We start from the raw sequence: 13,205 nt of genomic DNA, 5'->3' as shown, positions 1-13,205 counted from the left end.
AAAAAAAAAAAAAAAAAAAAACAGTTTAGTTTCTGTTTCAAAAGCACGGCTACTTGCCGTAGAAATACTCTCCCGGACTTAAACTTATTAGAGTTCCTCCAAACCATACGCATCACATAAAGATGCAGTTTTCACCTTCACCATTTCCCCCTGAAGCTGTTAGACGTGGTTTCTAAATGAAAGGGTGCACAGAGGTTGGAAATGCAACTCTGTGGTGTGGAAGCTGTATAATTCTGCCCCATGGGCATGATAATGCACTCAAATTACTCCCAGGCTTGCTATCTGTTATCTTCATGCTCTGGGGGTGGGCTGGGGGGGCACCATTACTCCTGCAAGTGTTTTCCTGGCTCCAAAACAACTAAAAACTTTGCAAACCGCATATTTTTTCTAGATAGGTTTTTTTTTTTTATCTCTTTCAAACTGTAGAATTTTGCACTTATTTTTATTTATTTATTTATTTATTTTTTTTTGGAGGAATGAAGCAAAACACTCACCAGAAGAAAAGGACCATGCATTTCATATGTGGTGCGAATCTTAAAGTTAATTAATTTTTTTTCCATTGGATCCTTTATTTCATGCCTTTACTGTCACTTTAATTTAAATCTTAAACCTCTGAAGCGAGAAGAAAAAAATCTCAGTTTTAGTTTGTATTTTATTAGGATTTTATGTTGGAGATCAGTACACAATAGTGACAGAATAAAAATACACACAGCAGTTTTCCACCTTTTTATAAACAAAAATATCTGAAAGGTGTGGCATGCTTTTGTTTTTTGCACCCCCTGATTGAATACTTTGTTTGCTGCAATTGAGTCTTTGTAAAATTGCTCTAGCATAGTGAGTATGGACGGAGAGCATGAGATTTGAGTTTTCAAATCTCGTGCCACATTTCTGTTTAGAGTTGAGTGTAGGCCATGTGAACACTTCAGTTGAAACAGCAGGATTGTGGTTCTGACTGGATGTTTCAGGCGGTTCTACGGAGAGCAAAACGAGTCACCTCTTTTTGCTACAGGTCTTTTTCCAGTATAATCCTCAGTTCATCCTCCTACTGACTCTTCCCAGCTTTGTGACCCTGCTAAGCAATAACACCCGGACAGCATAACAGTTCCATCTGACGTTCCTCCACATGTTTGGTGATTTCCTACATAATTCTGGTGAACTTGAAAACAGACCGTTTTGTGGCTTTTCATCACCAGAGGCTTTTTTTCTGCCTGAGTGGTTGATGCCTGTTGCCAAGAGTTACCATAGGCTTCTCGTCATCTTCTCTGAATAATGCTCTGCTTTGTCCCAGACAGTCCCTTTTTAGATAGGTTTGCAGTTGTGCTGCAGGGACTTTCATTTTCAGATGACGGACTGAACTCCTTGTTTAAAGTTCGGGATGCTGCTCTGGAACCAGCTTCCTTTCTGACCCGTCTGCTGTATGCTCCTCATGAAGCTGTTTGTTGGTTAATGTTCTCTGAGAAACCTTTGAGGCCGTCACAGAAGACGTCGTATTTATACTGAGATTGAACCGCATACAGGTTGGCTGTATTTATTAATTGGGTGACACCTGCAAGCGGCACAGGATTTTAGAGAGAGAGATTGCTTTGCTTTTCTGATTTTCATTTGTAAAAAATGTTTTTTTAAGTTAAGGTTTTTCTCCCCTTGCACTAATCTACATCACTTTGTGGTTGCAGTGGGACAATTTGTGAAGGTGATAATACTTTTGCAAGGTACCATATCTCGTCTTCTCGTGGTTTTCTACAACGGGGTTTGTTTTATAAATTTGTATACTGATGAGGTTTGGCAAAAATACATTCAGAGGCTAAACATCTGTCTTTGATGTAAGAACCAATGTTCTTTAAGGATTTAGAGAGGCCGATTCAGGTGGACTGATAGCTACTAAACACGCAAAAGAAAAACAAAAAAAAAGTAGACGGACTGTTTCGTGTCTGTTGGAAGTATCTGAGTTGGATTTTAAGATCAGGCTTTGCCAAGACAAACTCAACCTTCTTTGTTGTCAAGCACAGAGGCTTAAACAAACTATTAAGCATTGGACTCTGGCCACCCGGCACTCTGAGCCAAGATGTGATGTGTATCAGGGTTAGTCTGGCATTATCGTGCATAGTGGCATCATAAAAAAAAAAGAAAAAAAAAATCTGATGGGAGGTTCTTCTCCGCTGCAAATCATTTGCTCTTTAAACTTTACTTTATTGAAATAAACAAATATAAGTGGATGAAAAACAGCGGTTAGGCTTTAAGCTCCTCTAAGGAACATGCGACTTTGCTGTTTACTGCTCTAATAGCATGGAATGGTCCTTCCTGCTGCGAGCTCTCCTGTCTTTGCTTGCCAAATGTTTTTCGACTCAATGGGTCACCCACTGTGCAACCGAGCCATCCGTCATCCCAACCCAAAGCCGCAGGATGTGATGAAATGCGACGCAGATGAGATGTTGGAAGACGGGGCTGATTGTAAAGTCGGATTGGAGTTGTTCTGAACGGTTCCCCTGAGCAACTTGTGATTCAGCTGCATTTAATTGTAACAGATGCACATCGCTGGAGACTTTGTTCTTTTATTTAAGAAAATACATAATTTATACAAAACACATATATAGCTTAGTGCGTATAACGCTATGTTACATCATTTTTTTAGCTGTTAAGTTATGTGCGGCTACTCCTGTCTAGCTTGTATGACGGCTAATGCATGTAAATATATATATATATATATATATATCAAGTAAATAGGCATATAGTATCAGAGAGTTTTAGGTGTGCCTGTGGTAAATATCTGTAAAAAGCCTTCAACAAATTCCTGTTCACATGCTGTAAAATCACATGCTGTAAAATTAAGAATAGGGTTTCAGCAAGGCTCTTAAAACACATTAATATGATAATATTAGGCTTCAAGAAGTCTTTAGCAAAGTCTTGATAGTGACTCAGTAGGTAATGGAGTGCTTTACAATCAGAAAATTGTGGGTTAGATTCCAGTTTCCTCGTGTTGACGTGCCCCAGGGCGACAACACATCGTTCTAAGTTTCCCCATCAATTTGCTTATCTGTATATCAATATGTGGGTGTTTGTGATTGAGGGGTGGTTTTGAATAAAAAAAAACAAACAATTAATTCAGGCTGTTTTAACATTTTACATTTAAATAGATTTGGATGAAAAATTATTGTTTTGAAAATGTAAAACCAGTTAATTTATGAAAATAAAGTATTTTATGCCCTCACATTAGGTGTGAGAGGACATGTTGCATGCCAAAAAATAAAAATAAATTAACAAAAATTAAATCATAATGATCTTAAACACAATAAGAAAAATTGACCTATTAGTTCAGTTACATTCATCCATTAAGTCTCAATTACTTACCATCGAAATGGTAAATGTGCAGAGTTTGGTAAACTTTGCTTTAATTTGAATTGTGTGCTACCCTCTGTGAAAATGCCACAGTATGAGTCCTGTCTTATGGGCAATGATAGTTTGTGCAAAGGATTCACGGGATGTATCAATTATTGTGCCATAAATATTTCTTAGCAATAGATTTTTTTACTCAATTTCTTTTAGTTTGAGAATATGTTACTACAATAAAAATGAATTTAAATTGAGGCTTTTGACGCATATTTACCAAGAGTGCCAGTAAAGATGGCTAACGCTGTACGTGCTAAAGTCTCAGATAGTGAATGTGCTGGTGTCCTGGTCCTCCGAAACAGACTGAGACTGGTTATGGCTCGCTGAGTGGAGTGCGATCTCCACCGCCGGCTCCTTGTTGACTTGCCTCGAGTGTCTTCCAAGTCTCTGTCCAAGGTGCTTGGCAGCCTTCAGGACGTGTCCTCTGAAGGAAGACCCGATGAAGGCGTATAGGACGGGGTTGATGCAGGCGTGGGTGAGCGCCAGGCTCTCCGTCACCTGCCGAGCGCGGTCCAAGCGCTTGCTCATTTCGCAGTCTGTGACGAGGTGGTAGATGATGTCCATCGCTCGACATAGCTTGACCACGTTGTAGGGCAGCTGGGTGAGCAGGAACACGGCCACGACGACGAGGAGGACCCGAAGCGCGCGCCATTTCCGTTCCCTGCGCACCCCGGCTGCCTTGGTTAGCGCCCGGCCTATGCATGAGTAGCAGACCACCATGACCAGGAAGGGGATGACGAAGCGGAGGATGACCTCCAGCAGCTCCAAGGCAGCTTTCGCAGGTCGGGCCATGCTGGTTGGGTAGATGGCCGTGCAGCTGGTCCTGTGATGGGACGTCTTCACCGTGGAGAAGATGAGTTCAGGAAGGCCAAAAAAGCTGGCTAAAGCCCACAGTGCCACACACACCAGGATCCACTGCCTCCTGACTCGGGTACCCGTCCCAGTTCTGCCCACTGAGTTTTGGGCCACCGCCCGATAGCGATCCACGCTGATGCACGCCAGCAGTAGCATGCCACAGCTGAAGTTGGTGCTGTAGAGGAAGGAGTTGAGTTTGCAGCTGGCCACGCCCAGCTGCCAGCCGTGGACGGCGTCAGCGGCCCAGAACGGCAGGGTGAAGAGCAGCAACAGGTCTGAGATGGCCAAGTTGAGGATGCACATGTCAGTCAGGGTCCGGAGTCTCAACTTTGATGTGTAGACCACCACCACCAAGGCGTTCCCAGCCAGGCCCACCACCAGAGCCAGGGCATAGATGATTGGGAGGAAGACGCTACCGAAAGAACGCACTGATTCTTTCTCGCAGACGCTGTGTTCATAGTCGTATTCATAAGTATCGTTGAAACTGATATCCGTATCGTCATTGGTGTAGAAGTCCTCCATGTTTCCTGCACATGAAAAGAGCAGAATTTAAAGATGTGCTTAGTGAAATAGGAGAAATATTCACACTCCTTAAACTTTCTCTCGTTTCGTCAGAGTTGATGGAAAAGCCTATAGATTTAAATGCAGAGCAATACTAGAGGAAACAAAATGTAGGACAATAACCTTAAGCACACAACCAGAGCTACAATAGAATGGTTTACATTAATCTGTGAAAGGCTCAGTCATTTTTTTTATTATTATTAATTAGGCTGCTGTACTGGATTTTATTTACAAGTTTCAGGGGGGAAAGAACTGCACACCACACTTCTCAGAAATCTAATTACCAAAAAGGGAATTGACAAAGCCTTGCATCATTTTCCTTCCACTTCAAAATTAGGCTCTATTTAGTGTTGATGTGTTGCATAATAGTCTCAATAAAATACAAGGAAGTTGATGGGTAGGTGGAAACTTTAATTCGTTATAGGGAGATGAATACTTTTGCAAGGCACTGCAAGTGGTGAAACAGGAAATGGGAATTCGGTTTGGGTTCAAAGGAATCTTCCCTGCTTTTCCCTATAGTCTAGCCTGTCGTGCATGTGTGTGGGCTTCAAGAACAACAGTAAACGGATCTCTGCCAGAAGGCGACGAAAGAAAACAACCAAACTGGCCCGAAGAGCTTCTAATTACCACTTGAGTTTGCTTAGTTTGCATGCAGCGAGCGATGCCAAGTGATCCGCAAACTTCAGGAAACGGCGGCTTCTGATTTATTGAATAAAGTAATGCGCAGTTAATCTGTCTATAGAGTTTTACTTGTACAACCTGTTGTGCAAGCTGATAACATCTACTGTGGGTATTTAAGATGGCATGTTTATATCAGTTAACACTGCAGCTTGTTTTTTTTTTTCCCCCCACATCAGTGTAATAATGGCTGCGGGGGCAATCCAAAACTGACAGGAAATGAGTGTAGCAAGGGATGAAGGTGACATGCAAACTTTTTTTTTTTTTTTTTTTTTTCCTCCCCTGCTTCAAACCCAGGATCCTGGTTCTGTTGCACAGCTTCAACAGGACATCCCATTATGTGAGACTTTTGAGACATATTGGTTATGACGTCAACGCCTGTTTCCTGACACTTCACTGCACAATGTGTCTGGACAGTCTGACTGCCTCATACAGTAAAGTCTTTGTTAACCTTATAAGGCTGTCATCATTTTTAATAAGCTGTTTGCTGAGATCATCTTTAAATAAGCTGTTGGCTTCCAAAAACAAATCCCCACTCATTTAACTCCTTTCTTCTTCTTCTTCTACTTGCCGATCAAAGATCCAAATCAAATATTGCTATATGAAGTTTTCTTTGAATACAAAGACTTTCTTTTAAAATGTTGACTGCATATAATTAATCAATTTTAGAACAGTGTCCTGCAGCCGCAAATGACTGATGCTAAATTTATTTTTAATGAAAATAAAAGCTGTGAGGCAACTATGTATCAGTTATGATGCCCAGTACATAAGCTGTTTTAAGTGTATTTCTGCTTGTTTTGAAGCCGACATACAATCCACATCCTTTTGGGTTGGTAAATATGAACTGTAAAGGACCATAGATACCTTACGTATAAATTGTGATGCAGAAAGAATTTGAGAAATCCATGATATTCACCAACAGCATATTTTTACTACCGACAATCACCTCTTGAAACGGGATTTAGGTGTTAAAGAGAATGATTTATGGGGCGGATTGTGTCCGTCTAATTTGATTCAGTCAAAGTGGAGTTTAATAACCTGTCCACCCCAAAGTCAAAGCCTGTTACGAGACTGATGACATAATCCCCGAGGGAGTACGGGTATATCTCAGGATCTTCTTTATGGCTGAGCGGACTTCTCGCCGAGATAACGGGAGTCTTGTTCTTTTCATGCAAAATGTCCAGTTCGGTTACATAATGAAGTGCGATGTTCCGAATGGGAGGAGTGGCAGTGAATGTAGCAGATGTTCTTGGAATAACTGCAAAAATGCCGAGCATTCGCCACCGTCAACAGCTGCGTGTCACTTATGACAGGTTCAAACTTGCTGCCATTCTTTCAAAGTGCTTGTTTTGAACTTTACAAGCAAATTACAGAACAATTGTGAATTGTTTTAAAGGTGTCTAAGAAGGAATTGTCACAAAAGTTTCCACTTTTAATTTTGCATTAAAATTATGTTTTGCTTTACCTGGAATACATAGATACTTCTGGTATTTTTGGTAAGTTTAAGTAATGCAAATATCTTTTTTTTTTAAACCTTTTTCTTATTTTATTCTAGCTGTCTTAATTAAATCTACTTTATACAAGATGTTCTGTTGCTGATGCAGTGGTGTGAAGTTGTAGCATCAACATTCTGATTTGATTTTGCTCTGAAAATGTTTTTTGCAAATGACAAAAACACTGGGACTTCTCACCGTGGCTGCATTTGTGAGGTAATGATAACAGAGCAAACTTATCATGACTTCATTCTAAGTTTAATAATGTCATAAAATCTTCGAAGCAGGACTTTGACTTTAAGCTCAACTGTAAATCAAACTCTTTACTACTATTTGAATAAAAAAACAAGATTAATTTCTGTGCTAAACAGTGTCTCAGTCAGGAACATAAAAACGGGATTTTGAATTCAGAATCAACAGAAAAAACTAGCACAACCAAGCTTTTATACTATTACTCTGTCAGCTTAGTGTTAAATGGGTTGAATCAGAAAATGTCTTACCTGTTGTCAGCAGTTTGTTTCTGTTTTTTTTTTTTTTTTTCTTAGAGCGTTAAGGATTAGAAAAACCTCTGTGAGCCGCACACAAACTGTAACTGAGTCCGGAGGAGGTGCGTTAGTGTATTCTCCAGGACTGAAGTGACTAATCTGTGCTGCTCAGCCTGCCCTCCTCCCTGCACTGACGGCACGAGGAGCGTGTCCCTTCTCCACGTAGCTCTGAATCCATTTGTGTGCGTGTGTGTGTGTGTGGTTGTGTTTGAGTTTGGGTCATTTCCTTGAATGCATAGTTTGGATGACTCAGAATCCCACAGTTTTTGTTTGTTGGTCCATGCAACGCATTATGCAAGGACTTGTGGGTTTTTTCAGTTTTTTTAGAAAAACTTTAGTCTCTTTTTTTTTTTTTTTCAGGCCTTTGTCATTCAGAGCAGGAAGTGTCAGTAGGAGCTTTGCTGTGTTTGTGAAGGTTTGAAGGAATCCTTTCCTGGTCTAAAAAACTTATTTATATTAGTTAAATATTTTGTATTGTTCATTGTCATACTATGTTTTGTGTGTTATGTATTAGCAGTTGACAGTGGGGTGGGTGCGGCTGCCAGGCAGCGTCACCGGCAGATTTAGGGCTCTATATAGGAGGGTTATATAGGTCTATATAGGAGGGTTATTTATTGATTTAAGGCATGATGGATCATATCTGGTTCAGGCAAACAACACACAATGCACAATTCCTTGATGGGAATTTTTATGACTTGGAATGAATGTATTATTAAATGTGAATAAAACATATTTTAGAGAGTTGTTTATTTGTCAGGAGTCTAAAGGATGTTTTTTTTGTTGTTGTTGAAAGTTTCAGAAAAATAGAGAGGCATGTAAGACAGGAAGAATTATCAGGATAGAATAATTTCGACATAGCATACATCATTACAATGTCAATAACTGCTTTGCAAACAAAAAAAGAACTATTTGGATGCAGTATTTAGTTGAATGTCGGTTGTCTTGTATTCACACACTCTTTTTGTCAAAATATATTTAGCCAGTTGGACGGACTCATCTATCTGTTTTTTGTGGCCGAGGTGCTAAAACTCCAAGAAAATAGCGGGGTGAAAATGTAGGAAAATGTGGGTTTGTCATAGCTGATTATTGCCATCAACATATTCTGCAATATTATCACAAATAATTGCTTTTCCGATATTGTCCAGCCTTGATTTGATTGATTGTCAAGATCATAAAAACTGATATTTTGTTTTGGCTTCAAGTGGCCGTCTCGTCTTTGTGGGTTTAAGGGTTGCTACAGTTCAGAAAGGAACTTATGAATGAGCAGGATGAAATCGGTTACATGTGTGAAAGATCGGATCTTATGCCTTTGCATGCATTACACTGTTACTAGTAGATCCGTTTCAGATGCTGTGAACCCAACACTGTGCCAGTGTTTGTTTGGTATTTTTGTCTGTCTGCTTCCTCAAAAATTCCAGATTGTTTTTTAATATCCGTGAGTGCCACATTCCTCGTCTTTCCCTTCCTCATGTTTGCACAGCTTGTTTGGGACCAGAAATTAAATAAACAGCTAAATATGAAAAAAAAAAAAAAGCTTTTCCTGACAACTAAAAAATGTGATTTTGAAGGATGAGTTTGTGACTTAAATAAAAAAGAGTAATATTATGACATGTTTGGGTGTCAGTGCTGGAATCTGGATTGTCTGTTTTCATTCCAGTGTGGATGGGACGTGTTTGGGCATGATCACCTTAGATCGTGGTCCATGTGACTTATATAAGGGTTCAATGAGAAAGTTGAACCTGCCCTCGGGCCAAACAGGCTTTCCTAGGTGTGTTTTTTTTTATTTTTATTTTTTTATTTTTTTACTGGGTGGAGCTATTTGTATATTTTGCGTTTGTGGTTACAAGGTTGGTATGTTCAGTTATTTTGACTTCTTTACAGTTTGTTTAGTAACTACACATCTGTCACAACGAATTGGTTGACAGAGTTCGCATGCAGTCGTGCTGAGATTACCGTGCTGTGATTTCCATAAAACTCTCACGTCTTCTTGTCTGTTCCAGTCTGGTGACCATATGTCTTGTCCTTAGGGGACAGTTTTTCCAGCTGGGCAACCACTTAAACAGGAAGTGAGGCTATCAGTCCTCTCCATGTGTACGTTAGGCCTCATGGGAATGACCTGAAATGGACCTCTAACCAAGGAAATTCCAAAGTAATCTGTATTTTTTTTTTTTACCAATCAGCAGTTTGGAGTCACGCCTCTGGGGCTGTAAAAAGCTACAAAAGGCAAAATGTTTTTGGTAAACATGGCAACGAGACAGAAAAAAAAAAAAAAACAAAAGGAGGGCATTTTTTCAAAGCTTACAATGAACAAAATAAAGAAATACTTCAACATTTTGGAGACTGTAACAATAACAGCGCTGGGACCAAACATCAAAACAGGAAATGCCTAAAAATCAAAAGAAAAGTGCGTCATATAAAATACTGTCTTTTTTACTTTTGGAATATAAATTTCTCATCCTTTCTGGAATACTGCTTTTTTTTATCATATCACTTTTTGTAAAATTACAACTTCAAGCTTTAATGTACTTTGTGATATGATTTATGAACACGCAGTTAAAAAGTGTAAGAATCTGAAAAGTGTAGTGCACTTCTGTATTCACTCCCCATGGATCAATGAATTAGTGAACTTTTCACTACTATTGCAGCGAAAGGTTTTTTTTTTGTAGCTCTTTTAGAGGTTGACATTTTAACTTTTGAGATTGATTTCTGCAGATATGGGTATTCTTTTCTAATTAGGAGATGTCTAAAGGCAGTTGTTTGGGCTGGGTTTTATTTTAGGGGTATCAGACTGAAGGGGTCTGAATACATATGCATGCCACACTTTTTATATTAAGAAATCTTTCAAATGTCCACTGAGGTCATCCATATCTCTGCGCTCATTCTTTTCAGTTTGTGACATGCTGAAGATTCCTCTGCTGAATCTTAAAATTCAGCATAAAATAGTGCCCTCTAGTGGCAGTATTGAAATGCAATTTTTAGAGGGGGGTGGGGGGGATTTTTGTGTCAAGAAAAGAAACAGTTTTTGTTTAATTTCAAACAAACGTGGTCTGTTTCCAATAACAAGCTAAAACCCCAAAAGAATCCAACTGCGGAAATGTAAATCAACCTGTGGCTTTCCCCGCTGTCGGGGCCGTTAATCTCTCTCGAGGCTCCATCCAAGCTCAGCACTTCCAAGGGAACAACAAGGACTGTTTTCCGGGCATATTCAGGTCATGGAGTGGTTAAGGTCATGGAGCGTGGATGGTTCAGCTCGTCTTTTTTGTCTTTTTGGGGTTTTTTCCTGGTCCACCGCGATGACGCGACTAGATATGCGTCAGAATCTAAAGTCAGAGTTTTTGTGCTCTGTGTTTTCAGGTGCGGGCAGTGCCACGTGTAAAGTGGCCATCGTTATGTGCAGGAGCAGCTCTGAGCATGGCAACAGCAGGTCAGCTGGGGTTTCAGACGTCTATTTTGTGATTTGTTTGCTTGTGCTGCACATTTTATACATTTGTCTAATTTTGCACAAATGATCAAATTTCATTTCATTCAATTTTTCCAATTTGTTCTCAAATGGTTTTAGCTTGTCGTGTGTAATTTTTACGCTATAGAGACCAAAGCCTCATGTTTTTAGCACACTATGTGAGGTTTTAGCTCACAACTAAAATGAGTGCATTTACTTTTAAACACTAACCTTCAGTGTTTATCCGCATATAACTCGCAGATTTGCTGCTCTCTTGTCTCTACAAGTATTAAAGAAAACCAAATCTATTAACAGTCACACCCTCGATATAAAACACGTTGTCCTTGTTTCCAACTTCACGTTTTAAGTTCCAACACACACCCAACATTTTTTGGCAGAGAATTGATGACACATTGCCACCAGCGGTAACAGCTGTAAAATTGATTAAACGTTAGTAAAAAAAATTCAAAAAATTGATTAGCTTTGGATAAGCTTCATTATTTAAGGGCGTTGTTTGAACTTCTTTCTCAGGCACGGCCAGCACAGCATGGTCCTCGTACCCATGGACACACCGGGCGTGAAGCTCATCCGGCCACTCACCGTATTCGGACATGACGGTTGGATCGTCTCTCAGTATCCCCTATTTGCTATTTGAAAGTTGAACCGATGTGGTGTGGTTTACAGATCATCCTTGTTTCTTTTCAGATGCCATCCATGGTGGCCACTTTGAGGTCCACTTTGAAAACGTGCGCGTTCCAGCTTCCAACATGATCCTGGGTAAAAAAAACAAAAAAAAAAACAAAAGCTCTCCCGTCTTAAACAGGAGAGACACCTTTTGAAGCCTGAGAAACTGATTTGTTTTGTGGAAGAGAAAAAGTAATGTTAGCCTAATAACCTTCCCCCACTCATGTGTTTTCCAACAGGCGAGGGCCGAGGGTTTGAGATCGCTCAGAGGCGACTGGGTCCAGGCAGGCTGCACCACTGCATGAGAGCTGTTGGCTGCGCCGAGCAGGCGCTGGAGCTGCTGTGTCAGCGGGCCGCTTCCAGGCGAACATTTGGGAAAAACCTTTACCAGCATGTGAGCGAGTCACACAGGCATTTCCTTCTGCTGTCAGATGAAGGACAGGTTAAATAAAATTGTGCTTCTGTGATGTTTAAAGGAAGTCATCGCCCACTGGATTGCAGAGTGCCGCCTGATGATTGAGCAGACCCGCCTACTGACTCTCTCCGCTGCTCACGCCTTGGATGCTCTGGGCAGCAGGGCCGCTCGCAAACAGGTGACACTGTTGGTAGTTTGTGGTTCTGGTTTACATATGAGCAGAAATATCAAATCCCAATTCTCAAATCCACCTGTAAACACAAACATTAAGCATGTTTTCCTTTACTGTAGTTAGAAAGGGTTCATACTTTGACAGCTGTTCAGAAGGCTCATTACCTTTCTAATTTGCAAAACTAAGCATTTAAAGCCTGATTTAGTAGCATAGCATGCTAATGTCACAATCTGTCCTCTAGATTGCCATGATCAAGGTGGCAGCAGCCAGGATGGTGTGTAAGGTGGTGGACTGTGCCATCCAGGTTCATGGAGGCGCGGGAGTCTCAGGGGACTTCCCTCTGGCACAGATGTAAGTTTGTCTTTCTTTGCATAGAAGCACATATGAATAAATCATGCAGTGTGTTGTAATTTAAGTGGAGATTTGGATGATTATGGCTTCCAGCAAATGAGAACCCGAAATGTGTTTTCCTGGATTACGTAATGAGTGTCATTACATACAAATTCATTAGAAGATGCACTTTTGTTTTAAATTTCTGATTCAGCCTTCTGATTGTACCGTTCCTCTCGTTTCCCAGGTACTCGTATGCACGAACTCTGCGAATTGCTGACGGACCCGATGAGGTTCACCTTTCTTCCATTGCAATACTGGAACTGAAGGATCAGCTAAAGCAGGCGCGGGCCAGGCTGTAAAAATGATTCGATAATGCTTTGAGCTAAAAAAAAAAAAAAATTCCAAACAGTCCATTAAATGTATCGTAATATTTCTAAAAATGCAGGGAGGAAAAAAACGGTGCTCTGCAAACCTGCATGCAGGTTTAGCAGTTTGTTGGGGATAAATGAATACTTACCTGTGGAGTTTGAATGATTAATATAATAAATTGCAGGACTGTGAGGCAGTTTTTACGTGACTGGGTAAGACAGATGCAGTATTTTTGTGATCAGATCTTACGATGCGAAGGTGAAAATGAAATAAATTG

The 13,205-nt window shown here is 40.3% G+C and overlaps 2 protein-coding genes across 2 annotated transcripts in view; one reads left to right on the top strand and one right to left on the bottom strand.

The window, feature by feature from the left end:
- Nucleotides 1-13,193, top strand: part of acad11 (acyl-CoA dehydrogenase family, member 11) — a 25,554-nt gene extending 12,361 nt beyond the window's left edge. The window contains exons 14-20 of the mRNA XM_007555590.2: nucleotides 10,871-10,940; nucleotides 11,487-11,572; nucleotides 11,661-11,732; nucleotides 11,879-12,033; nucleotides 12,116-12,232; nucleotides 12,468-12,577; nucleotides 12,804-13,193. Of these exons, the coding sequence (XP_007555652.1) occupies nucleotides 10,871-10,940; nucleotides 11,487-11,572; nucleotides 11,661-11,732; nucleotides 11,879-12,033; nucleotides 12,116-12,232; nucleotides 12,468-12,577; nucleotides 12,804-12,918 (725 nt within the window). The 3' untranslated portion in view covers nucleotides 12,919-13,193. The remainder of the gene's footprint in view (nucleotides 1-10,870; nucleotides 10,941-11,486; nucleotides 11,573-11,660; nucleotides 11,733-11,878; nucleotides 12,034-12,115; nucleotides 12,233-12,467; nucleotides 12,578-12,803) is intronic.
- Nucleotides 2,167-7,662, bottom strand: ackr4b (atypical chemokine receptor 4b). The gene is made up of 2 exons (XM_007555589.2): nucleotides 7,472-7,662; nucleotides 2,167-4,766 (listed from the first exon to the last, which is right to left on the bottom strand). The coding sequence occupies exon 2, from the start codon at nucleotides 4,759-4,761 to the stop codon at nucleotides 3,646-3,648; it is 1,116 nt and encodes a 371-aa protein (XP_007555651.1). The 5' UTR covers nucleotides 4,762-4,766; nucleotides 7,472-7,662; the 3' UTR covers nucleotides 2,167-3,645.
- Nucleotides 13,194-13,205: the final 12 nt, after the last annotated feature.

The sequence above is a fragment of the Poecilia formosa genome, unplaced genomic scaffold (assembly GCF_000485575.1).
Source record: "Poecilia formosa unplaced genomic scaffold, Poecilia_formosa-5.1.2 Scaffold71, whole genome shotgun sequence".
Taxonomy (NCBI): Eukaryota; Metazoa; Chordata; class Actinopteri; order Cyprinodontiformes; family Poeciliidae; genus Poecilia; species Poecilia formosa.
This window is presented reverse-complemented; position numbering and strand designations above follow the sequence as displayed.

Excerpts from the sequence above, each read along its gene's own strand:
- ackr4b (XM_007555589.2), bottom strand. The coding sequence starts at position 4,761 with ATGGAGGACTTCTACACCAATGACGATACGGATATCAGTTTCAACGAT.